Source organism: Drosophila willistoni, chromosome 3R (assembly GCF_018902025.1).
Source record: "Drosophila willistoni isolate 14030-0811.24 chromosome 3R, UCI_dwil_1.1, whole genome shotgun sequence".
NCBI lineage: Eukaryota > Metazoa > Arthropoda > Insecta > Diptera > Drosophilidae > Drosophila > Drosophila willistoni.
Genome location: NC_061086.1, coordinates 12,204,538 through 12,231,899, shown reverse-complemented (window position 1 = coordinate 12,231,899; position 27,362 = coordinate 12,204,538). Strand labels below are relative to the sequence as shown.

General features: G+C 36.9%; 2 protein-coding genes across 8 annotated transcripts in view; both read right to left on the bottom strand.

The window, feature by feature from the left end:
* LOC6650487 (homeotic protein female sterile) overlaps nucleotides 1-15,025 on the bottom strand; it is a 161,564-nt gene extending 146,539 nt beyond the window's left edge. For 3 of the 6 annotated variants that reach the window (XM_047011603.1, XM_023180012.2, XM_047011610.1), the window contains exon 1: nucleotides 14,012-15,018. The gene's annotated coding sequence lies outside the window, so the exon portion shown is untranslated. Of the gene's footprint in view, nucleotides 1-14,011 lie in introns of all 6 variants that reach the window. The other 3 variants (XM_047011617.1, XM_047011618.1, XM_023180013.2) reach the window with 2 other exon arrangements.
* A 1,537-nt stretch (nucleotides 15,026-16,562) lies between these two features.
* Nucleotides 16,563-26,699, bottom strand: LOC6650842. Of its 2 annotated transcripts, XM_002073661.4 has the most exons (12): nucleotides 23,991-26,697; nucleotides 20,276-20,427; nucleotides 19,880-20,014; nucleotides 19,563-19,820; nucleotides 19,226-19,504; nucleotides 19,102-19,162; nucleotides 18,953-19,039; nucleotides 18,737-18,887; nucleotides 18,373-18,682; nucleotides 18,219-18,318; nucleotides 17,386-17,529; nucleotides 16,563-17,246 (listed from the first exon to the last, which is right to left on the bottom strand). In XM_002073661.4, exons 1-12 carry the CDS (start codon nucleotides 26,675-26,677, stop codon nucleotides 16,796-16,798), a joined length of 4,815 nt encoding a protein of 1,604 aa, XP_002073697.1. In that variant the 5' UTR covers nucleotides 26,678-26,697; the 3' UTR covers nucleotides 16,563-16,795. The 2 variants fall into 2 exon arrangements, with proteins under 2 accessions (XP_002073697.1, XP_023036476.1); XM_023180708.2 differs by lacking the exon at nucleotides 17,386-17,529 and having other exon boundaries at nucleotides 23,991-26,699.
* Nucleotides 26,700-27,362: the final 663 nt, after the last annotated feature.

Sequence of the window (27,362 nt, the reverse complement as noted above, 5' to 3'; positions counted from 1 at the left end):
AATGCCTGCCTTGGTTGTTGGTTTTGTTTTGTGTGACTTGTAACTTTTTTTGGGCTGTCTGACTGGCACTTGAAGAAGAGAAGCGTTTTGCTCTAAAGTTTAATTTCAACGCTTGACTTGGAAAGTTTGCTTCCTTCTTATTTTTTTTTTTTGTGCCAAAGCCAAGTGACAGAGTCGAACTTACAAGTTCGAAGGCGACAACATTGTCGACGGCGTCGTCGGCAGCCTTTTCGACGGCAATGTAAATTGCTTCAAGTTGCCTGCCTTTTTCTTTTCGTAGTATTGTTCAAGTGTTTTAGTGTGTCTCGGGAGTTGTCTTTGGCAAAGTGTGAATGTGAGCTGAGGCCATGAATTAATCAAAGAGCAGCTGCAAACTGCAGCTTTGTGTGGCATTAAGTATCTTGTAGTGGCCAGAAGAGCGGGCAACCGCAAATGGTGGAGGCGCCGCCAATAGACAAGCTCAACTTAATCAATTTAAAGTGCTTACCGCAAAGTCAACAGTTCAAACTAACCGCAAAGGGGGTAAATATCCCACAACCTCGGACCCAGTTATTAGGCAAATTGTCGCACAAACACACACACACACACACTCACAGAGACACGCTCGCCCACACACAGCAGGTTGTTATAATGACCAACTATACCCACACACAGACATACACACACACACGTACAGTTAGAAGGGCCCAGTCCAGTTAAGTCAATGTATTTTACCCCCCATTGTCCTTTGGCACGTAAAGTATCCTTTTCACTTGACGCTTTTTGTTTCGTTTTCTATTTTTTCTTCCTTCTTCTTCCTCGTTTTAAGTCAGTTTTGTCCCTTTCCCATTTCCCCGTGTTCTGTTTGCTTATGTGTATTTATATTTACCCTGCTGTCAACATTGGAAAATTATGAAAATTAATATGAAAATTGTTCTTATTTATAGAGAGTTTACTTTGTGTGTGTGTGTGTGTGTGTGTGAGTCGAGGCTTCTTTGCTTACAAGAGGCCATTGTTAGTTTTAGATTTAATTACTTGAGTCAACTTCAACATTAATTTGATTGAGTATTATGTGACATTGAGCCCGAGGCAATTATTTGGGGTTAATATTCCATAGAGATTGTCCTTCCTGCCGTACGCACTTACACAATTAGACCCATTTCCCATGCCTCAAGCTTTGAAATCATTTGTCAAAGAAATCAGTTTTCCTTTTTGTCTGGTCAATATGGAAACAACATAAAAAAACAAATAAATGAACCCTTAGTAGCCTTAGCAGCAAATCGATGGCAAACACACACTCGACATTTGCATCTTTTTTCCCAGCTGACAGCTCAATTGTTGTTGTTGTTGTTGTTGTTGTTGTGCTGCAACAACTCGCTGCTTCATTTGCATTATGCAACATGAGGGAGAATAAAAATATGCAAAGCCAAAGCAATCAGGCAATGAGCTAAGGCAAAAGGATCAAATCGAGTTTATAAAGTTTAGCCACGAAATTTGCATACACTTACTAAGGAAAAGTTAAAAAAAAAACCATAGAGAACTCGTTTTTGACTAACAGTATAATCCGAAATATTAAAATTAAAAAAATATTGACATAATAATTCATTCAAAGGACTCATGAAGTCTCTTTTGTCGCAAAGTAATCTGTAAAGTTGATATGCCTTAAGGACAAAGATAATCAAAGAGATAATCATAAAATTTGCTTATCTAAAAACAGGAAAACAAAAACAAAAGCTACAAATTATAAGATTTGCCATATAATAATTTAGTATTTTATTTTATTTATCTCAATTGTTAAACGAAAGTTGGTTTAACAACATTTTCACTGGCATCTAATCCGTTGTCAATGACAATTTTAAGCGCCACTTTAATAGGCAGATTATGGTTATATAGATGTCAGGCGTTCCCCTCATGCTTGGCAAGCCATACTTCAAAATCAATTAACAGTCGTCTATAGATGAAGTTAAAGTACAGTTAGATGCTGCCATAAAATGGCCTATTCATAATGACAATTGACGGGTTACAATAAAACCAAATTGCCCGAATAACGTGCCTAACCAGCTGCAAAAAGAGCTCAATCCCCTCTTACACTCTTTCCCCTTCCTCCTGCCTTCTTCAGTCAACGAATTGAATCTATGTATGTATGTATGTTGGTAAAAATTATGTCGACATAATTTATATGCATTTATGAGATGCGGCAATGCCATGACAGTTTTTATGACACTTTTATTTCCTGTAGGCAAATAAAGCAACTGAACCCAGAGCCCGTTCGCAGTTGCAGTTAAACTTCAACTTCATTATCGCTTTGCCATGGTTCTTCTCTCTCCCTTTCCCTCCTCACACTATCTCTTCCACTCTCTCTCTATCTCTCTCTCTCTCTCTCTGTGTGCGTTTCTGTTTTTGTCTCTCTCCTCGTCTCGTTTCATTTTCATTTCGATTGCTGTAGTAAATGCTTTTTATTTATTATTATTTACAAATGCATTAAACACCATATTTAATTGCGCTATAAAAAAAAAAACAAGAAAAAAATGCAGTGACTGAACGACCGAAGCGACAGAATGTCTAGCCAATAAACTGGCCTACCCAAATGCAGCCCTTTGCCCCCTCAGCTCTAGCACTCTTGGACTCCAATTGAACTGTGACTGAAATAACTATATAAGGAGATACCTACACGTACTCCCCCAAACAGTGAGTCAATAAAGTTTTAGCACAAAAGTAAAACTTATGTAGGAAGAAACTTAGCATGAAACTTTAGAAATAGTTTTAAAAATGGGACTTATTATGAATATCTTTTCAAGAATTACTAGAAGAAAACGTTTTTAGTAAATACTAAGGACTTAACTGGAATTCAATCAGTACTTTTAGAAGCAAACTGAGAAATCAATAGAAATCGATTAGAAATATGAATTTACTTATTATTCCCTAATAAATTGACAGAAACTAATACCCATTTAGAAGGGTTTACTACTAAATACTCTATAAAACTGAAAGGATAGAGTAATAATAGTTTTGCTAATGTGTTTTATGGCTAATGTAGCTAAACTTTATTGATTCAGTGTGCCATGCACATACATATATATGTGTATAGGCACACATATTCACACAGTGGTAAATACATAAATGTGTTTGTACCTATTTGTGTATTTGTATTGGTTTATTTATATAATGCAATGCTTATCGCAATGCATGTTTTTCCTATATGCGTGTGATATTTTTATGAGTTTTTCGATTTTGGACTGCCCACCAACGGCAACAACAACAACATGTTTACCCTTTGTTGACGCTGTTCACAGTTTTTCGTTATTATTTACACAATTGACCCTTTCACACCAAAAACTCATTGAACTTCATCAGCAACAGCAACGGCAGCAGCAGCAACAGCAGCAGCAGCAGCAGCAACAAACAGCGGCAGCAACTCACGTACATGCAGAGTTCAGTTGAGGTTCGGTTTTTGGTTGGTCTTGGGCTCAAACTGTAAATAGTCATAAATGTTTTGTTTATGTTAACAATATATGTAGCTGCTAGCTGCTGCTGCCGCTGCCGCTGCCACTACCGCCGATGTTGCATGTAGGTAAGTTTATATACATCTATCTCTATAAATGTTTTTTCTATGTATGTATGTATTTGTGGTATGTTGTTGCTCTGTTGCAGTTCGTGACTTCTCTAATGTTGTCGACGTGGTTGTTGCAGCAGCATGTTTCCCTGTTGCTGTTGCTGTTGTTGTTGTTGCTATTGCTGCCAAGATTTCTGAATTGGTAATGGAGCAGCATGTGCAGCAGTTTAAGAAGAGAGAGGTGAACTAGCCCCGCATTTTATTGCTATCTAAATCGCTGTCTTCAGCGGTCATGTATGCACTCTAAACAGTGTGTCTTACGTCTGGTCTGTTGTCTGGTTGTCTTTTTGGATTTTTATTTGGTTTTAATTTGACTTGCAACGAGCTTAAATGTCAGAGTTTCGAGAGTTATTTGTGGTGGTGCCTCTAATCTGCATATGTGAATTGGCTATAAATCAGTTGGTTGGCCGCATTAAATATTTTGTATTGTTCACATGATTGTTATTGCATTCAATTAACTCTACGCAACAGTTAAACTCATTATGTGCACATAAAAATTTAACCAAAATAGTCAAAAAATACAAAAAGTCCTCACTAAACATATTATTATAACAAAAACCAGTTTATGCTTTTTTTGTTATTGTTTTGTCAATACATAATTATAGCGAAAGACCCCAACATAAAAACCAAAAAACGAAAAAAAAGGCAAACACAGCAAAACCACCATATTAAAAGCATCATTAAATAAATTACAACAAAACAATTTACATAAATTTGTAGTGAACTCAATAATTTTAATAGGTACTATAATGACTACTATAGTTTTTGATGCTTATAAATTTCAGAGCTTTCTATTATAATAAATCATGGGCTCAATATATGAAAATTGATTAAACCGAAAGCAAATTTTAAAGACTTCTTTTCAGTCGAATAAAAGAAAAGAAAAGATGCAATACCTAAAAATAAAATTATTGGTTACGAATTTGTCTTGAAAATTTGTTTTCTTCTTTAATGCCACTTAACAGCCACTTCAGAGACTAGACTAAGCTAATTTAATTTCAAATAAATCTGTATATCTTGCTTCTGCATTTTCGTAGCTTATCATAATGAATTAGATACATATACATATGTATGTATATAGGGTAGATCCTGGAAAGTTCTTTATTAAAACAAAAGAATCCTCTTTGGTTTGGCAAAAACAGCGACAAACTTGAGAGTCTTTAGGGGGATTGCGAGAAAAGTCTGGAGTGAGTCAACAGATGTAAGGACTACTAACTCCTTGAAGGACATCCAAAAAGGTCTCCGGGCAGCTTATATATCATTTACTTTTTCTGGCTTTTTTGGTGAAATTTTTAAACCTCTCTACCACAAAGATCTCATAAATTTATATGACCAATTATAACTTAAAGTTACTTGCCTAGTCTAATAATAAGAAGCTCTTTCCAATTCATTATGAATACATTTACATAAATGAAATATTGTCTCATAAGAAAGTTCAAAAGTTTTGTTTGCTTAAATTGAAAATACAATGAATTTTTATGTTTGAAAAAATGATTAGCGTGACAAAAAACAACTCCCATCACATCACATCATCTAATTCTGAATCACCTTTGAACCAGTTCTCTGAAGGCACTAATCCGAAACTAAGCCGCTGCTCAGAATTTATCAATTGTCATCCATCTTAAATACTTTGAAATGTTGCGCGCTACTCAAATTTAACATTTCAAGAACCCCACAGAACAAAAAAACCGGTCTACTACTTAAGAAGAAGAAGACGAAGAGCCATAGGACCGACACTATGTAAAATTCGAGTTAAAGCCAATCAGATGAACACAACGACTAAATTAGATTAAAGCAAATTAATTTGTTTGGAGAAAGAAACAAGAGTTGAGCCTGCTTAGACTCAACTGTGAGAGAGTGAGGTAACTAATTCCCATAGAATAACTACAACGAAATATATTTTGCTTCAAAAGCTTCAAAACACAATTAATTATTCAAACGAATAACAAAACAAACACCAACAACAAAAACAACACAAACAATCGGCAGACTACATATATAAATCGTTCAGTTCAACATTTTAAAAATCATTTATCATCGCTGCTGATGAGCGATGAGGGGCAACATTTTGAATCGCATAGTTTGTCTCTTTTTTTTTCCAGAAACAATGTGGAGGAATGATATCAAATAAAATACAATTTAGCATAAATTATGCAAAAGACCAAATTAAATATAATGTGAAATCACATTGCCCAAAAATGCAAAATTAACTTAATTATTTAATTTATGTGACCAAAAATTTCTGTTGTTGTTGTTGCACACTTCGACAGACAGATGTCGAGTGGGCGGGCGGGCGGTGAGGTTAGTTTCTCTCTCTCAACTGCAATTAAAAATGTGCATAAATTACAATTGTATGACATAGGCGACAATATTAGTTTTTAATTGCAATATAAATTATAAATAAATGCGACAAACAACAACCAAAAAAAAAAGAGAAAAAAACGCAAACACATGCAACTCTAATGCGAATAGTTTGCATAAATTATTTGCGGCAGGAACGAAATGAAAACGCTTTTCCACCAGACGCACCTAGAAAAATCCCAAATTCAAACAATGTAAATTAATTAAAATATTCATAAGGCATGCCACGGAAAATGAGGGCGTTATCTAATTGACAGTTAAATGTCAAATGAAGGTGAGAAAGTGGCAGCAGCTACACACAAACGACTGATGAATAGAATGATGGATTGTAATGTCAAAGTCACAGCAAAATACAAGAGAAATTAATGAATTGATTTCTTGAAATATTTATGAAACATTTTCCATAACTTAACTTTTAACTAAATTATTAATAAACTAAATAATTTAAGGGGTTCTTTTTTACACTTAGTAAAAAAAAACACATTTGGTTTCACTTTCATTGTGTTTGGCGTTTCTTGCTCTAATTTAACCCTTCTAAGGGTTAAAATTTATGGGGGGTATGATAATAAATAAGAATTCTTAGACGTCGCGTCGTGTGAACAACAGACATTAGTTTTCTAATTAATATAACGAATACGAGAAAACTAACACCAAGTGAGCAAAAGAGGGTCGTGCTTGTTGGTTATAAAGGAGAGGGAAGGAGGGACGTAGGAATGGAAAGATGGTTGCTATATTTGGTGTTTGGCATTTCCTGTAATTTGTCGAGAGAGAGAAAGAGCAAAGGAAATTGCTGCCTTCCAGAGACTGTTGGTTCTGTTGTTGTTGTTGGCTTGTTGCATATTAATTTAAATATAATTATGATAATTTTTATTGTCAAGTCAATGTCGGCGACGATGATGATGATGACGACGAAAGAAGACAAAGACCTCTTGCCACATGTTGGCCCAATGTTTGGTATGCCAACCGCCCAGAGGCAAGGGAGCAACCCTTTTATTTTTTGTTTTTTGCCTTAGTTTACACTCAAAAAGGATTAGTTATTGAGTTATTTTCAAAGAGACAGAGAGAGAGAAAGAGCCACCAACTGACGCGGTTCACTGAGTCAGCCCAACCATCTTGTGACTGACATTTGTGCGTCAAATTAAGTGAACTCTTATTTTTTGTTGCAACCTTCTTCTTTTCGGAGAAGGAGTTGGCAAAGCGAGAGGCACATGGTCAAGTCGGCTTCCTGCCATTTGGATGGGCCTGCCTGGACGCAGACCGTTTGCCCGGCCTGAGTGACTGTTGTTGTCTTCGGCCTGTCCCCTGCATTGCGTAAACTATAATTAATAACAAAACATGTTATGGTTATGGCTCTTGGATGTGGCTGTTGTTGCTGCCTGAAAATTGTTTCTTTTACCCGCGGCCTGCGGCATGAGGCCACAGCTACACAGCCACAATAAAGCCGTTCTCTCTTTCTCTCTCTCTCTCTTGCCATTGACTCTGACTTTGGAGTCTAACTTTTTGACTGCGGGTCTCGTCTCATCTGGATTGTTGCAGCAGCAGCAGCAGCCTGTGCAACATATGTTATGCATTTTTTAGCTGTCTTCGGCATTCGAAAAATTATGTAGCATTTAATTAGCGCATAATTGTAGCAGCATTGGCTGCCTTTTCATTTCCATCTTGTTATTTCAATAAAATAACAATCTCAATCTTTTATAAGAAGGAAACATCATTTTTAGATTACCCCCAAATCCATTCATATATATACCCTCTATTATTGTATGATTGAATTGGGTATACTAGAATTAGTAAAAATAATTTCATTTTAGCTAAAATAGGGTATCTAGAAGACATCATCTTTAAGTGGGAATATATATTTAGTCTTATTCTGTATCTGTCATTGTCTAAGGATGCAACGGAGGACGACGAGGTTTTGAAGACGACGCACAAGTTCAAAAGCAGTCAACAGAGAGTTCCTGTCTGAAACTCAGACTCTCTCGTCAGCAACATCATCATCATCATCATCATCATTGTAAGCACATCATTATCATGAAGAACATCATCCTCAGCGATTTTCATGCCTCGTCGTTATCGCCGTGGCTGTTGCCTGTTTTCTGGAGTTTCTTGTGGCTTGGCAAATACTCAACAAACCATGAAAGTAAATAAATGTTTTGCAACGTTGCAGAAATAAAATGCAATTTAAGTCACACAAAAATGGCCAACAAAAAGTAGTGCAAAAAAAAGTATCTAGAGCGGAGTGTTCCTTCTCCTACTTTTCCTTTTCCGCCGCATCCTCCTGTAGATGCTGAATGCATTTTTGCTGCTTTTTTTGTTAGATTTTTACCGCAATTTTTGTTAGAAACGCCTCGTTCCCTTTTTTTTTTGGTTTTTGTTTTTTATTTTTTTGCTTTCCAGGGGGCTTCGAACTTTGCATTTTGCACAAAGAAAAGTGAAATGTTTTTTTCGGGTGGGTGAGAAGTTTACTGGAATGTGGCAAGGTGGCCGGGTGGCAGTTGCAATTGCAACCAGACATTCAACCATGAGGCAAAGAGTGAGGGAGAGACAGGGAGAGAAAGAACAACATGGTTTAATGCAAAAACAAAAAATGCTTTCAAATAATTACATGCGAACATTTTTCTCTCTCAAATGCAACAGCAACAAGAAAACAAAACGAATGGCAAGGACTAATCCAACAAATCATTCACAATGCAAGAATCAAAACAATTTATCATTAGCAGGATATAAAAACTAAATAGTTTCATTGGATTCCTTTAACTAATTGTTAACTTTCAATGCTAACCACTTTAAAGTTAACCAATTTATGGTTTTGCCATTAACTAACTTAACGACTTAAAAATCGATAATCGAATAGTCAATTGGTTAACTCTGCATGTAAATGATTTCCCTAGGTTGGTAGGCCTATTGTATTAACATGAAAAACAAATGCTGAAAAACAAAATCAAAACAAAAACGAAGAAAAGTGCAGCGAAAAGCCAGACGAAACGGAACAATAATTAAAGCAATGGCAATGCAAAAACAAAAAAAAAAAAAGAAAACAAAAATGGGAAAAATAACAAAAACAGAAAACAAAAGTAAAACAACAAGAACAGGAAGAGGAAGAGCAACAAGGGACCAGCAGAAAAGCAACAGCAACAGCAGAGGAAGAACCTTGACGCAAAAACTGCAGCAGCAGAAGTAGCAGCAGGTCGCCAAAAGATTGAATAGGATGTTTTTTGAGCTCCTGGTAAATGGATAGCTAGATGGATGGTTGTTCAGATGGATGGATGGATGGATGGATGGATGGAAGGCTTTTGCTCTATAAAACCATGTCGTCGTCGTCGGTTGTTGTCGTTTGCTGTTTCTGGTTGTCTGTCATTGAGGTAACCCCACATTACTCAAACCCCCTGTTGTTGTTGTTGTTGTTGTTGTTCTTACTGATGAGCGGCTGGCTAAGGCAGAAATCAGTGCAAAAAGATGACGATGACGCTGATGATGAGTGCCAGCCAAACGGGTGGAGAGCTGCAAATAGGGAAGGATGCCAACGTTGTGTGTCTTTGCGACGACTACTTGAGAGAGAGAGAGAGAGAGAGAGAGAGAGAGAGAGAGAGAGATGATGGTAAGCAGGGGCAAGAGGCAAGCTGGCATCGTGTTTGGCTCCTCCTGTTCGTATATTGACAGTCACGTCATTTAACCTGCGGAACACACACGCAGCAACAGCAGCAGCAGCATCCATCCAACAGATTTCCCAGACAAGCAGGTGGCAAAATCTGCATGCTGTTGTAACAACAACAACAACAACAACAGCAATTCAAGTGATGTGTGGTGGCCCCGAAGTAGTTGTTGTTGCAGTAGTAGCAACGGTAATTGCTGCCCAGGCCATGCAAATTTTCGTTATTCCTCTGTCTAGGCTCAAGTCTCCTATTCCCCCTCTATCCCTCTCTGTCTCCCTCTTTCTCTTTGCCTCACTCAAACATTCCCAGGTAAATGCTCATGACTTGCTCTTGAAATTATGTTGTTCTTGCCGGGAATGGGTTTCAGCTTTGGCTGTGCTTTGAATTCCGCTAGGAGGAATGATTTCAATTAGTGATAAATCACAGAAAATGCACTAAAATCGTAGAGAATAGACAAAGCATATCACAAAAATTGCAAACATCCATGTCCATAAGGGCCAATAGTTACATATTCTTCAAAATTTACATTAGGAGTGACTATTTCAGTTTTTTACCAAGAGAGGAGGGGAGGGTATTTAAATGCATTCGCTGGAACGGAAAAAACAAACAGAAGAAGAAGAAAAAAGTAAACCCCCTCTAGCAGAAAGATTTATTGCATTAACAAATTTATTTATACCACAAATTAAATAAGTTAGTCAGGATTCACTGGACTGGGCTACTAAATTCGTTGCGCTGCGCTGGCAAATGCAATTTGCAGATTTCATTCCCCTTCCCCTCGCCTGCCTCACCCACCACATAGCTCACTCCTCCTCACTCCTCCTAGAAGATGAGCGGCACACGTGACTGACTGACTGAACTGGACTGAACTAAACTGGACTGAGTTGAGTGACTGCGGGGATTCGGAAACAAACTTCTCTCTGACTCTGATTTGGATTCTGCTGTTCATCTCGGAGGCTTAGAGAAAATTGCAATTGCAATTACCCAATGGGTTGAAGCCACGAGTAAAACAACTAAACAACGCCAAGCGACGACAGTTTGACTTGCAATTTTACTGGGGCCTGGGCCTCTCGATCTGGGGCTTGGGCTTGGGCATCATCATCATCATCAAAACCGCGACGAGAGCGAGCATAAGCGCGCGCGAGCCTCGGCCATATCCATTACACACTGCGGGTAAATGGCAGTAGTAGGGAGACAGAGGAGGAGGAAGAGGAGCCCTGCGGCTGGGCTGGGTTGGGTTGGGATGGCAGCGACGACGGCGGCGGGATGGCAGGCTGGCCAAGTTTGCAAGAAAATCGATTTCTGCTGCTGCTGCTGCTGCTATGCCGGGCGGGCGGCCTTTTGGGTTTTGTGCACGTCCAGAGAGTCCAGAGTCTCATTCCCTGTCCCTGTCCACAGATTTTGCCCAGTTACCAGTGCAATTCCACGCAGAGTGTGTTCCCCGAGTCCTGCTCTACGTACATACGTTTGTTTTGCTGGTTGGGTTCGTTTCGTTCGTTCGTTCGTTTTGTTTGTTTGTCGCTTTTAATGCTCGCCCGACTCTTGACTGATTTTTATGCTTTTGCCCCAATTGCCCTGCAGTAGCAGCCCTGCAAAAGGCTTGGGTCGACCGGTTTCGGCTCTGGCGCTGATCTCACCGTCAACAGGAACAGCAAAAGCAACTGCTGCAGCAGCAGCAGCAGCATCATCTCTGAGCTTCACCCGTCTCGCTTTCATCCCATTTCGTTGCTCTCAACTATTAGCGGCCCTTTGTTTGACTTGCAGTTGCAATATAAGGTCATTCCCTTTGCTCTTGTTGTTGTTGCTGCTGCTGTTGTTGTTGCCGCGCCTGCACGCTTTTCGTTTCGTTTGATGGCCGCGCCGCGTACACGCGGTCTTTTGTTAGTTTTTCCATGCAACATTTTTTATGTTGCTTTCCTGTTTTTATTTATATATTTAATTTTTGTTTTTCCTTTCCCTACATTCTCTTTTTATTTTCTGTAAATATTATTACTTACTACTCCTGTGTAAAAAACAAAGCAATTTTTATGACACGTACTAAGATAAATTTTGCAAAGAAAAAACTAATAATATTTTTTTTAAATATTTAAACTAAGAAATTGCATTTTCAGAGGTTTTTATAGCACATTTTTATGTGTTGTGAATAAGTTACAGCCTAATCCTACAATAATTAGCAAGTAAATTATATTTCTTTTTCAAATTTAAGTGCTAAAATATTGTAAAACAAACATTAGGGTGAATTTAAGGTTACTTTTTAATGTTAAAAACCTTTAAAGTTTTGTTTTTTTGTTTTTTGTTTTGCTTTCTTAAAGGTTCAACTTTAAAACGTCGACAGACGAAAGGACGGAGTGCGGCGAGGGGAAAGTGAGAAAGATGAGGGGGCTACTTCAACTGCTTATCGCATAATTGGTAGCAATGTTGGCTGCCAGTTTTTGCGCTCTGCGGCTTCTGGTGATGGCGATGGCGATGGTGATGGTGGTTGGTGGCTCTGGTCTCTGCATTCCGGACATGCCGGCAAAACACTTGTCAGCGACTTAAATGGCGCGCAGCTGTGCGACGGCATTAGCTGTTTTCCGAGAGTTCTGACGGCTACGCGCGGCGTTCTGGACACACCTCTTAAGGAGAGGTGTTGCCTCCTCACTGGAGACTGGAGACTGTAGACTGTGGATGATATTGTGGCTGAAGAGGAGACACATTTGATGTGATTATTGAGTTATGCCCACGGGTGCAGGTGCCTTGAATATTTTGCTTAATTTCTTGATAAAGTTATTTTACGAGCAAACGATTTCTATCTTCCTTTTGTGTTTGTTTTTTTCTTATCTCTCTCTCTCTCATTCTTCCTTTCTCGCTCTTTCATTCTTGTGTAGGCATTTTAATTACAATTTGCAATTGGCATCAAAAAAAAAAAAATACAAAGTTATAAGTTTGTACCTATCCAACGTACATAAATCCAGGACAAAGTCGAAACACGAAACGTAAGAGAAGAAGTTCGCAAAGGGAAGATAAAAAACAAATCAAAAAACAAAAAAAAAAGTAAAGGAAGAAGAAAAACAGCAGGCAGACAGTCACACAAATTTATAACAACAACCCCAATGCCAGAGCCAAAATGAAAATGAGAATAAGAAGTAGTAAAAACATAAAATAAAAAAAAAACGAAAAAAAACAAAAGAACCGGATAAACTTTCATTTTACCGTTTGTTCTATACCCTTACATCTATCTAATTTAAATTAAAGCGGGATACTAGTTAATCATTCTTGAAATTTTCAATTCTGACTGTCTAATCTCAGTTAAAATATTTCAATAAATACGTTTAAAAACCTTTCAAAAATTAACAATTTATTAAATTTAGCACATTTTTGTCCCTTTAAAATTTTTTTTTAAATTAAACTAATAAATACAACTGTGAAAACAGCAAGTACAATTAAAAAAGATGTTTTTAAGTTTAATCTATGTAATTATAATAATATTATTACTAATATCGGGGTTTCTTGTTAAATCCTGCAATATTCTCTTTTCTTCAATCAACTTTAATTTAAATACCTTTTAATATTAAAAATGAGAAATTTCATAACGAATATTAAGCTATTAGTAATTTTTCCACGATTTATTTAATAAGAAAACTAAAAAATACCAAAATTGTGAGCACTTTATATTGAACTTTGTTGAAATTTAGCAGGAATCACATAGAAATGGATTTTATTTCCAAAGATGTAATATATGATAAAACTGTATAGAAATAGTAAAAATTAAAAAAAAAAACTTGACTACTACACGTAGGATTTAGAATTATTAGTTTTATATATTTGTTTGTAAAAACCACCTTAAATTCAATTAATTAGTAATTTATGTAAACTGTTCCTAAAAAGTCTTTTGACAGTCAAATAATAAACCAATATATAAGATTATTATTTATTAGACTTAAGCAATAACTACAAAGTTTTGGACAAAATCGGAGGTAAGAGAAAATATTTAAACTATTAATTTGCCCTAATCTCGGATATTTTTGTTTTTAGAGCAAACAGCAGCTAAAAATGCATATGCTTTTGGTCCACAGTGTATAAAAAGCGGCACAGATTGCCGGAGAACAACAAGAACAACTAAACACAGGCACACATACACACACACACACACACACACACACACACACACACTAAATCACACACACACTGAGAAACGGTCTTTCAGCTCTCCAGCTGTGCTGGCCTGCAATCAATAAAACGGATTAGGAATATCCTTTAAATGCGGCGCTTGGTGGATGCTGCAACATTTTTAGATGAAGAAGAAGAGACGGCAGAGAAAAATCAAAAAGGTGACGCTTACTTAATGCTGGACTGGCTGCAAATCTTCTTCTTCAATCTACATTTAACTCAAAATGTAGAAGGACATAAAAAAATAGTAAATAACACTTACGTTCATTTAGGCGGTCCTTTTAAATGCTTCAATGTAATGCGTTGGTTATAAGTAATTGTTGTTGTATTTGTTGTTTCTGCTGTTGTTGTTTTTGTTGCGGCATTTGGGATTGGTTTTCAGCTGCTGCGCACTTTAACGGCAAAATACGAAATAAGAAAAAAACACAATATAACACACACACATAGACACACCGACACGCACGCAATGGGCAATAATTTACCGTTAGAACGGAGAGGTAGAATTAAAAGAACGCGAGGCGCAGCAGCACCAGCACCTGGATACTTGATTGTATTTTGTCACTTGCAACATAAGACCTAATAGATGACCTTAGTTTCAACGCCAATGACCTTTGATGTCCTGCTCCCGCTCCTCCTCCTACAGGTTCTTGCCGCCACCACTTTATTTGCCGGCAAACACAGCCACAAATTGTAGTTTATTTTTGTTTATAAGATTATAATAATTTATGCATATATACAAGACAACATATATGCATGTATTGTTGCCTCTTAATTGCACAGCAGATGCAGCTTCTTCTTTTTTGTTGTTGTTTTTATTTAAGAGCACATAATTGCCGCTGGTTGGTTAAAAAGGAGGTGGAAAGAACAGGAACCACACACGACGAAGGGCGGCAAAGAAACAAGAAGACAAAACGAGGTCTTCGTTCAAAAGAAAACGGTGAACACAAGAAAAAGGGAAGAGACAAAACAACAACTTAAACAAAAAAAAAACAAGCAGAACAACTTAATGTTTATGCTGCTATCGCGTTAGACTATTTTTAGGATTTAATATTTTGTTTTAACAATTTCGTTTTTTGATCTCTGGCTCTATATATGTAAATTATTTGTTTCTGTTATCAAATTCAATTCGCACTTAATCATTAGCCAGCCCGAAAAACGCACTTTATTATTTGCCGGCTTCTCGTTTTAGTCCGCGGCACACAACCGCCGTTTTTTGCGTTCAGATTCTTAATAATTTCAAATTTCCCGCAAAGCGAACACGTCCGCTCAAGTCGAAAACAACAATGCGAACTCAAACATGTTCGCCTCGACTCTCTCAGAGCGCTATCTCAAATTCAACCACCCGCAGCACACCAGTATTTTCCCATTATATCGGATCCCTATATATTGATGGCGTAACCCAACAAACATTTCGTGCGTAACGGAACTCTTTGTGCCTCTTAAGGGGGTTTTCTACCTTGTGTAATAAAAAAAATTCGATTTTTTTTTTTTGCATTTTCGGGTAGATATATGTTTCAAGATTTTCAAACGCGTTTTTCTCAAAACTACATTTTTGGAGGGCGCAAAAATTAACCAATCCCTATGAAATTTTTTACACATGTTCTTTAGGAACATAACTGCAATAAATTAACAGAAATAATGTTCAAATTTCGAAATATTTGTTCAACAACTAAATTATAATTTAAATTACATGGAAAGTCTGTTACGAATTTGACATTATGCCATGTCTTGGGACATTAATAAGATTTTAATATCCTAATATGTAAAGTTTCAAATAGTTGTTAAACAAATATTTCGAAATTCGAACACTATTTCTGTTAATTTATTGCAGTTATACGGTTTCCATAAAGTTTATTATTTCCGTCCTAGACTACTTTTTAATCCGAGAAATTACGGTATAAGAATTTCCATTTAAAAATTCCTTAGTTAAACTTTAAACCATATTTGTTCAACAACTAAATTATAATTTAAATTACATGGAAAGTCTGTTACAAATTTTACATTATGCCATGTCTTGGGACATTAATAAGATTTTAATATCCTAATATGTAAAGTTTCGAATAGTTGTTAAACAAATATTTCGAAATTCGAACACTATTTCTGTTAATTTATTGCAGTTATACGGTTTCCATAAAGTTTATTATTTCCGTCCTAGACTACTTTTCGAGAAATTACGGTATAAGAATTCCCATTTAAAAATTCCTTAGTTAAACGTTAAACCAGAAATGGATTTATTCTATTAGTTCCTATAAAAAGTTAAGTTTAAAACGAGTGGAGGATCCATCCTCCATTATGGGCGACAATAAATAATTTTCAAGAAAAATTATTTTTGGATATCGATATTTGCCATTATTTATAAGTTTTAATTTTTAGAAAGGAAATTTCCCATATTTTGTGGTAATTTACTACAACATTTTTCAAGATCTTTCAAACACTTGTGATTTTTTTTACATCCTTTTTTAGAACATTTATTAGATTGAATAGGCGAAATTAGCCTCAGCATTTAATTCTGTCTTTTATATCTCCGAATCTTTGAATCCCTAACTTTTTTTCATTTTTTATCTGAATATTTTGAAAATTTATTCATTAAATTTTGAGTTTTCATTTCGAATTATATATATCATTTCGATTTTTTAACTCCAAATAATACTTATTCCGACTCTGTTGTCGTGATTTTCTCTTATTTCCACTAAATTATTTTTTGGCGGGCTGTGGAATGAGAGTTTGAATTGCAAAATTCAGTAAAGAGTTTCGTTTGTTAAAAATATTTACATTTATTTCGTTTTAATTGCTTGTTTTTTTTTTCAGTGGTTTTATAAACCAATTATTTGTTTTTCTCTTTTTTATGGGTTTTTAGGCGTTTTGTGCATGTTTCAAAAACTGTGTTCATATCGACAGAGAACAGCCAAAGAGCTGTGGTACAGAGGTTCCTCGAAATTAGCTCCTTGGGTGCTGAGAACTTTGCGAGTATGTGTTATATTTGGGGATTCCATATATTGAGAAAAAGGATACAGCCAAGTTTTGTTCAATAGTTTTGATAGTATCATCACACTGCTGTGATCATATGGGCATCATCTTCGTTGATATGATCAACACATTTGCCATTCACTTCGATTGTGTGATTGGATTCGGTGTCACTTGGTTCATGTTCGTTTTCATCTCCCTCAGATGAGTTATCATCATTATTTTGGACACGGGATTCCTGTTCCGGGGATTCCCGCTCCTCGTTTTCCTCATAAATCACATCACAGCTGGTGGGTATCGTTTTTGGTGGCGGCTTTTTAATGGCCTTTCCATTGACTTTGCGTGACTGCGCATCGTCCGCATCTCCATTCTGTTGTAATTCTGCCATTTGATTTTGCATTTCTCGCAGGCGATCGGTAAGGACATATAAATCTCTCTCCTGACTCTCGCAGCGAGTACGCAATTCGGAAATTTCTCGAAGATCCTCCGGGCGTGGGTCTCTCCTTTCATAACGCATGCGCATCTCCTCGAATCTGCAAGAGAACGGAAATTTTTATAGCATAGTTTATGGCGATGATTCTTAGCACACAATAGCCACAACACGGCCAAGCAAGATATAGAGAGAAGGAGAGATAGAAAGAGAGATAGCAAGAGATAGAGTCAATCACTTACAGATTGGTCAGACAGCGACATTTACGATGAAGTTGCTCGATCTCATTGGCATTGCTTATATCACGTTTATCCAACGCCGCCTTCTCCGCATCGTAGGCAGCTTTCAGGTCCTTGAGATTGCGCTGATGCCGAAGCTCTGTATCACTGTGTAGAGTTAGGTGAAGAGGATGGGATCACAAATACATAGACACGCAAGCATAGACACAGTTTGGATAGGTTTTTTTGGGATAGCGAAAAATATAGAGAAATTAAAGAGTTATAGTTATATTCATCAAACTCATATATGTATAGCTCAATTCTGGAGCATGCCCAAGTAGAAAGTTTCGAGGTTAAATGTAAAATGCATATATATTATCAAAAAAAAAAATGTAAATCTATGAAATTTAAAACGTTTTCAATGGCGCAACAGAAGATGACGATATTTGATATAGAGCACAGCAACAATATTGAACACTAAACATGCTAGGGCAATCAATGGTGACATGGTCAGATATAGCACATAGAGTGTTGGCATATATGGACACGCCCCTTTTGCAAGCACACACAAGGCGGTGGTAACTAGATGCGTTGATGTTGAACAATCTAAATCAATGCTGTTGATCGTAAATGAGAGAAAAAAAAAACCAAAAGACAAGTATATGAAAATGTATGGAAAAGATGAAAAACAACCGAGGATACAGAGAAATAGAGATAGCAATAGAGAGAGAGAGATGTGTATAGATCTTTTCATACTATCAAAGCCAAGGTTAGTTAGGCTCTAGCAATGATAATCAGTAAAACTTAATCAACTAGGGGCACACATTTTACATAACACTTTGTTGCATGCAACTCACTTCATTCGTTCGTCGGCAGCGGTAATTTTGGCGCGGTGTCGTTCAACAAGTTCCTGCATTGCTTCATCCTTTTCGGCTTGCAATTTGGCCTTTTGAGTCTCTGTATAGAAAATCATCATTAAGAGCGTCTAATAAAGACTTTTGATATATATACCCAGCTCCTTGCGATGTGAGTCTACCATATCCTGTGTGGACAATTGCAATTCTTTGGCAAATTCATCTTTAACTTGACCCAAACGTTCACGAAATTTCTCCTCCATTTCCTGTTTCTCCGTTTCGAATTCCTTTTTAAGTTTCTCCTCGAGATCTGCGCGTCGATCTTCCTCTCGACACATGGCGTTTTGATACTCACGATCGGCACGATCCAAATGCATGCGAGTCTGGAGCAAAGCATTGTCGGAACGTTCACGTAGGGCAAGAAAATCCTGCTTTTTCAATTCCAAATTCTCGTGCAGTTCACTTATCTGAAAGTCAACATTTTTAGAACTCTTCTTAAATTTGCTTTCCTTTTCGTATACCTCTGCACGTAATTCCTCCTCATTGAGCGTATAGCGATTGGTCAATGCTCTGAGCTCTTCAACATGCTCATCTTGCAGTTTGTCCAAAGCTTCACGACGTTCGTCCACATATACAGATTCCAGTTCATTTGTCAGTCTTGTCATCTCTGTGCTGTAGGAATATTCGATTAGTTATTAATTAAAGTGTCTATATTGAGCAAATAACTTTCAACTTACTAAAGTTTATTTTCCCAAAAGGCGGCAGCATCATTGCGTACCTCATCTATTTTGTAGATCATTTGGCGCTCTTTATCATAGATGGCACTAGAAAAGAAAAGCCAAACATTAATATAATTTAGTTATTTATTTAAAATTCTATTACTCACTTATCACACTGATATTTAATTTTATGTACCGCTTCAATTTGAGCCTCTAGATTTTCATTGGCTAGAAATCACAGATTGTTATAAGTTTAAATGAAATTAAAGAGAATATAAAGACTATATATACCCGATTGCAGTTCATATTTAAGATTCTCAATGCGATCCATCAGCGTCTGTATGGACTGTTCCTGTTCACTGACCACGCCACGCAGTGAATTCACCTGAGCCTGACATATGCGCAAATGCTCGGTCTCCTTGCGACGCGATTGCAACTCCTGTTCAAGTTCATCAGCCTTGGCTGAAGCCTGTTTCCTTTCGTAATTGCATTTGTCGACTTTATCTTTGCATTGACGCTGCATCTGCCTTAACTGCCATTCGCAATCCGTCATCAAAGTTTCCTCACGCTCTGAAAAACAAAACAATTTTTTAATTTTTTTCCATTTCAAATTAGTTTTAAATCTTACCCTTATTGTGTGTTCTTAGCATTTCAAACTCCTTTTGCCATTTATCCTCACAGATTTTGCGTTCCGCCTCAGAATTATCGAATGCATTTTTGAGTATGCGTATTTGTTCTTCCAATTCAGTTCGAATTTTGTTCACCTCATTGCGCCACTCTTCCACTTCGTCTGTGGCATTGGCCAATTGTGTTTGTAGGCTGCCAGCCAGACTCTGTGTTTCTTTGTACTTCTGGTTAAGTTCGTTATACTGAGCTTCAAGTTCGTCTAAATAATGGAAATTGATAATTAATACAACTCTATAAATTTCATTTGATATAACTTACTATATTTGCGTTGGAATTCATCTTCATCCTCACAGTATTTGTGTCGCAAATGCACTTTCTCATCTTCCAGCAATTTAAGTTTCTTACGCACATATTCATCATCCTTATGAGCGGCAGTAAGTTCACTCTGTAGTCCTAGAAAGCAGAAATTGCCAATAAATTAACATAGATCTTATAAAAAATGCACTTTACGTTTTGAATAAACTTAAATTCTCTATTTAAAATATAATAAATATCCAGTAAACAAATCAAAATGATATTGAACTTTGTGTACTTTTCGAAACAAGAAAAACATTAATGTTTCTCAAAGATTTTCTAAAAAGTTCCTGTATATTCTATATTAACTTGGGATTCTTTTGAGGTATCTAAGGTTATTTCGAACTATTTTCCACTTACTTTCCACATTCCATTGCTTCAGCGATAGTTCCTGTTCCAAAGTTTGTATCTTAACTTGCATATCACCAACTTTTGTTTCCAGATTTTGAACATTTCTGTGGGCATCGTCCAATTGTGTACTGAAGCGTGCCTTCTGAAGCTTCAGTTCCCTTCTGCAAAAATAAATTTGAACTCAATTTACTTTTCTGTGACTAATACAGGGACCACCACCACCACGAATCACAAGTCTGGGTAGATTAAGTGTTGGGCACAAATAACAGATAATTAGTCAAAATGAAAATTTTGTTTGTAGAAAATCCTCAAAATAAGAAAACAAAATGAATCACTCAACGTCAGCACAGAACACGCAGCGGATGTCTTTTAACATGAATAAATAGATAAAATAAAATAAAATAAAAGCGCAAAAAAAAAAAACAAGTTAATAATACTAATAAATATATACAAAACACACCTACTAAAGATTGGCATATATATAAATTCTTTTGACGCACTTGAATGGGGAAAATGGAAAAACTCGTTAAATGAAAATGAGGTGTAAAAACACACTGAGGAAATGTCTTTCTCACAACAAGAGATACATACGTACATATAGTAAGTAGAATCATAATTTTTGTTGCTATACAAAAACTGATCGAAAGAGAGAGATACATTTATATAATATTTGTTTTGTTTTGGCTTTAAACGCAAAATAAAATACGTTTTAATTGAATTTAACGTATTCAATTTTTCTTTTTTTTTTCCCCCGCTGCTTGAACGAAAAGCAATGCGAAAATGCGCAAAGTTATTTTTAAAGATACAAATGTATCTACTACGAAAATATATACACTTTATGTATATATATTTTGTGTCTGTCTATGTATATGCAGACAATGGGCAGCGGATTTATCAAAATTGTGACACGCGGTTTTCTGTTTGTGTCAAGAGAAACATAGACATAGAGACACAAAGGCTGAGAGATAGTAGCAGGAAGGCATAGAGAGGATGTATAGAGAGACGATGATGCTTTCTCGAAAGTTATTTCAATTATTTTGGCAACAAATTTGTTGCCTTTCTCTATGCGTTGGACTTTTTGTTTAAAGAATTTATAGAATTGTATACATTATGGCCAAGTTTCTCATTAAAACTGTTGAACTAAACTAATCTAAACAAAAGAACTGGCTACCAAAGCATATGCAGAAGATTCAATACCCTTGAAAAAGAGGAATTACTTCTACCAGAATTGATTAGTTCTATAATAAATGCAACTCTTAGATATTGGAACTAAAATATCATAAATATTGTCTAAGCCATTTGACAGCGATTGAAATAAGTTAACACTGATTTTAGAAAAAAAAAATATCCCCCTTCTGCAAGAGTATTCTAAATTGTAAGCCCATAAGTTAAGGGAAATTACGCATACGCCACATATGCAGGCACTTGTGTTAGTATAAACATAATCTTTCAATGCTAAGTTATGGCTCCAAGTTGATGTGTATATATATATCTCTCTATCACTTCCAGTGGGGGGCCAGCTGTTAAATGGATTAACCAAAATCAAGAACAATCTAAATTAAATTCCACAAGTGCCAGTTTGCTCTAATTATTGCCATGTGCACAAATTACATTTTCACATTATATTTTTAGTGAAATTTATTTTGCACGTCCGGCGTGCGAAAAACTAAAATAAGCCGGAAAAACTAGAGCAAACAGATCGCATTCGCCTTTTGCGTCCGTCCTATGCACATTTGACGTAGTCATTTTTTGCAAATATGAAAACAAAATTATCGAAGAAAAAAAATACGAGCGTGGGAATTGCCAACATGTTGCCAAAAGCAAAAAAAAAAGAAAAGAAAAACCTCAATCTAAAGAAAAATTATTCGCATGCATTTTCACAGGAAAAGACAAATACGAAAATGTTTCTCACTCTCTCTCTCTCTCTTTCTCTATGTGTGTTTATATATGGCAAATATTAAATAATTTATATAAATATTTATGAATAATTAGTGGCCTGGCATGTATGTATTGCGATATTTTATGGCTTAGACACTTGTCGCACGGCTGTCACAATCTGTCATACAGCCAGAAGGCCAAACAATGGTCTGCCTATGAATTTGTTATGCTTTCTTTTTCGAAACCGAAAAAAAAACAATATCACTTATACGTAATGGGAGAAATCTATCAAGAACAAGTGTGTCTTTCCTTCAACATACAAACATATATTTTATTTTGAGAACTATTCAAGAGAATGAACTTGAACCCATAATACATGAAGAACAACTGCAAAATGATTTTGCGTCTATATTGCAAAAATTATATATACATATATTGATTTTTTTTAGAAGTTGCCAAATATATGATCTGCATCATATAACTTTTGAATATTATATGGCTAGCTTGTTTGAAAATTTGGGGTTGAAACCACTAAATCACTTAAATGTCATAAATATAATCAATCAAAATATTAACACATAGTTTCTAATAATTTTGGCAAGATTGTTTGTACCTAATTTTAAGCTAACTAAAAACTTCATAAATTTTAAATGAAAATTTTATATTTTTACACAAAACATTGTGTTAATTTTAAAGCAATGATATTCTAGAATATATTTTGGCCATGTTTAACTAACTTTTAACCAATCAACTGTTAATTTTTAGACACTTAGAACAACGATCACAACAGCTTTAATATGAAATTAAGATTCGGGTTAGGAATCTGAAATAAAAGACTAATAACTATAATAAACAGTTTTCTGTTTTTCCTATATTTACTCTAGAATTAGATGTTTAATTAATCTAATTTAATTTCAACATACTATTAAACATTTTGTATTTGATCATCTTTCCCCAATTCATAAATTTGAATGTAGTAATGTAATGTTGGTGTAGATTATTATGTATTTTTAATATATATTTTCCTTGAATTGTTAATTAAAAACATAATTGATTTTGAAGATGTTAATGGTGTAATTCTCATATCATAAAAAGCTTTTGGGATAAATTAATAAAAAGAAGATTAACTATTAATATTTAAGTGATAAAATTGTCCAAGAAATTGTTAAAAAATTACTGAAATTACTGGCTATAATTTCTAGATATTTGAAATAAAAACAAAAACACTTAAGGACTGCTTATCTTTAAGAAACTTCAAAGTGCTGAAAATGTAGATATTTTTGCTCTAAACATTCTATGCCAAAATCAAGGCGGCCTCCTTTTTTCTATTAAAAATGATTGGCAGATGCCAAAACTATATATACATATATACGTAGGAACATGGCCTGCATATAGAAAACATAAGACATATACGTATATTATGTATCTTTGGCTGGAAATAAGACAAATCAAAGCATTTGCCGTGCCAAGATCAAGATGAATGGGCTACAAAGCAACAAGATGCCTTGACAGATAAAATGGAGAAGGAAAATGGAAAATTGGATGACATGTGATTCAATTAATTAATGCCTTATGTCTCATTTGACACGATGGCACAAAGGAAACTTCAGTTGCAGTTGCAAATGCAGCTGCAAAACAAAACAAAACACAAACAAAGACATGGACTTGCACTCAGAATTTGTTGGCTGAGGAAAATGTATAAAGTATACGCCATGTTGACAATTGAAATAAACAAAAGAAGCTGGAAACTGACTCATTTAGATTTAGACAAAAGCATATACATATACACACACAGACACACACTTTGAATTTAGATTACGTTTTTTGGCATTAGATCATCGCTTACTTGAGCTCCTGGGTATCGCGTCCGTGTTGTTGATGTGGTAGTGGCGCATTTAGTATACTGCTATCTTCAATTATTTCCACACTGGGCGGCATATTGTGGCCAAGACAAGTGTCGTCGAAACTGCGTTGTTTGGGGCTATTGCTGCGACTGCGTACCGAGTTGCTGCCTTCGATGTGAATGGGTATAAAATGCACATTGCCCAGACTGTTGCCGCCGGCTCCATTGGCAATATTTATATTGATGTGACCATCATGGTCATTGCTGCTGCTGCTGCTGCCATTTGTAGCCGCTGCTGCCGATGTTGTTGTTGTTGCTGCTGCTGTCGATGTTGTTGTGGCAGAGGTTGTTGACTCTACTACCACATCCGGCAGGCTAATGCTCTCAATGCATACCAAACGCTCGCTAAAATGCTCATCGTCGAGTTCGTCGCACTGCAAAAGCGTCTCCTCGCAATCCGTTGAGTTGCCATCACGTATAAAGGGCGAACGTAGCGGTAAAGTTGCCGTCGTTGTCGACGAGCTGCGGGGCGGAGGTTGTGGCGGTTGCTGCTGCTGCTGCGCCGGCGGCTGCGTTTGCTGTGACTCGACCCCTATGCCTATGCCGGAGTCCGCATAGCTGCTGCTCAGATTGGAATCACTTTTAAGGGCGCTGCGTTCACTGCTGGCCGATTGCCTAGACATATTGGGCGTGGCATGTTCGTCGCATTCCATGTCCACAGCCTCATCCAGATCATCATCATCATCATCGGCCTCTAGATCATCCTCTTCGGCCTCCTCTTGGACATTCTCGAGCTTGACATGACTCAAACGCGTCCAGGGCCGGCCATTGCCATTCTGATAGATCGTTGTGGGTATATCTGTGGCAAATACTTCATCCTCCAGCGTTTCGATATGCGCCTCGTTTAGCTCTTCAATATTAATTGCCGACGAATTGTGATTTTGTGCCTCGAAATCGTAAAAGACTTCCTCACCCATCGATGGATGCGGACTACTAGTTTGATCCTCATTGCTGCTGACACTTTCGAAACTACAATCGACCACGGTAATTTTGGGCAATTCCTGTGACTTCTGTGAATGAAGACGCGGTGGAGCAATAGGGACATTTCCAGCTATTGTCGATTCACGAAACTCACGAGGCGTACTGGCTCGAGAGCTGTGTGCAGATGATGTTCCCTCATTGGGTTTGGCACTGGTTTGTCCCATAGTTATGTCACTAAATTGATGTTGCTCTTGTTGTTCTTGTTCTTGTAGTTGTTGGCCAATGCAAGGCAATGTTGCATTGCCTGCCGCCCGTTGATAGTGATATTGTTGTTGTTGTTGTTGCTTCTTGAGTTCTTCCGCGTTGTAGCCACTTGCGTTTTGCTCAACGTTTGCCGCTTGAATAAAATCTCTATGTGTATCTCCATCATCTCTGGCATCTCTTCTTGGCTCGGCGCTAAGTGAACGAGTTGTTCGCCAGCTGACACTTGGATCGTTGTTTCTCTTCTCTTTGGAAAGTGAGTGTTCTCTTCTTGCTTCTGTCGCTTCTGACTCTTTTCTATGCTGATGCTCCGCGGATGCTGCTCCAGCTGAATTACTGCGACGCTCGCGATGGCTCTCATGCTCTTTCAGATTGAGATCGATTCTCTCGGGTCTATTATTAGACATAGTCATTTGATAACTATTTGTGGATACGGCGGGGTCGGAGTTCGTTTCAAGGTGTGTTGGGGCTGATGCTAATGTTGCTGGCCGTTTGGCCACCGCCTGACCGATTACGTCGACAACTTTGTGGGGGATGTTAACTGCTTTAATTGAGGAGGAGGAGGAGGAGGATTGTTGTTGTCGTTGTTGTTGTCGCTGATGATTACGTCCTCGCGCCATGAAAATCTCACTGAAAAACTCGCGACTCTTTTGTAATGGCTTGCGTTTCTTACTGCTCTCAATAACTTTCTCACTTTCTTTAACACTGTCCTTGTGACTGTCCCTGTCCTTGCCCAATTGTAGGGCAAAACTGCCAATAGATAAACGCGATTGTCGTTTCTGTTCGTTCGATTGGGATTGCGATTGTTGACGATATGCGACAGCCTCAATTACCGTGCCATCATGGCCACCGCCATCACCGTTATTACCGTCGATTAGTGGGCCAATATTGTGGCTATATCTATTGCCAATTAGCTGACCGTCGTTGGCGTTGTTGGCTTTTGCTTTTGCGTTCACGCTGGCTGCCTCGTTTTGACTGTCCGTGCCATGCCCAACAGCAACAGCAACAGCCGCAGCATTTCGATCTTCATCAACATCTACAGCATCATCATCATCATGATCATCTTTAGCTTCTGCGTCGGCCACAGTCGTTGTCCTCGACGTAGTCGTTGTCGTCGTGGCCCCACTGCCTTTGCCCATGTTATTTATATTCAAATTGTCGGAGCGCCAAAAAGAGATGGCTGAATGGCCATTAGCAGCTGTTTTTGCTAATTTTACACACGGCAACTCTTCGTCGTCGTCGCTGGGGAAATCCTCCAGCTCTTCGATCACGGCACGTCTTGGTTCTCTATCGTTCTCTGACTTTCTCTGCTGAGAGCTGAATCTCTGAGGCTGCTCTCTCTTCTCATTACTGGCGCTCCTGGCAATTGCTGGCGGCGTTGTCTCTTCATCATCCTCATCACTTTTGTGCGTCTTTCTCTGACGTTTGCGTCGCAGCAAATTAAACATTTTTAATTGTTGTTGACTTTCTCTCTCACACACTCACTTTTCTCTTAGTATTCTTCTTATTTAATTATAATTATTGTGTATCCATTTAAGCTATGTATTTTTCTTTTACTTGTCGTTTAGTTTGTAGTATTTATGTTTTTCGTTTATAAACAAATCGTTTTTAAAATATTTTTAAAATATATGTTTTCCTCTTGTTCTTCGTTTAACCTGTTGAAAGAAGGCATATAAACAAATGTGTAAATAATTTACATTAATTAATAATAATATGTACATGGGTACTTACAAACTCAGCCTACGCTATGACTTCGATCAGTTTCGACTTGGCTGGTGGCTGATTTGCGACTGTTCTTGGCTCAATGGAAACCCAGGCGAATAGTCAACGCTCCATGAAATGATGATCATGTTCATGTTGATGATGATGACAACGCTGGACAAATATGAGCAGCACACTTCGAGTACACTTGACAAAAAGACACATGGCATAATTAATTTTAATTATTATACATATATAAAGCGTTTTGTATTTAACGCCTCACAATGATGATGATGATGATAATGATGATGATGATTATGATTAACAACATATTGCTTATGAATATTAATTGGTGGTTAGAAAGCTAAATGCTGCCTCTTGAATGTTTTTTAGTGTATTACTATGCGTCATTATATACAAGTCCTATTATAT

Coding starts and splice junctions, on each gene's coding strand:
- LOC6650842 (XM_002073661.4), bottom strand. CDS start 26,677: ATGTTTAATTTGCTGCGACGCAAACGTCAGAGAAAGACGCACAAAAGT. Junction 20,428..23,990: donor CGCGATACCCAGGAGCTCAA/GTAAGCGATGAT, acceptor TTATTTTTGCAG/AAGGGAACTGAAGCTTCAGA. Junction 19,505..19,562: donor GCTAAGAACACACAATAAGG/GTAAGATTTAAA, acceptor TTTGTTTTTCAG/AGCGTGAGGAAACTTTGATG.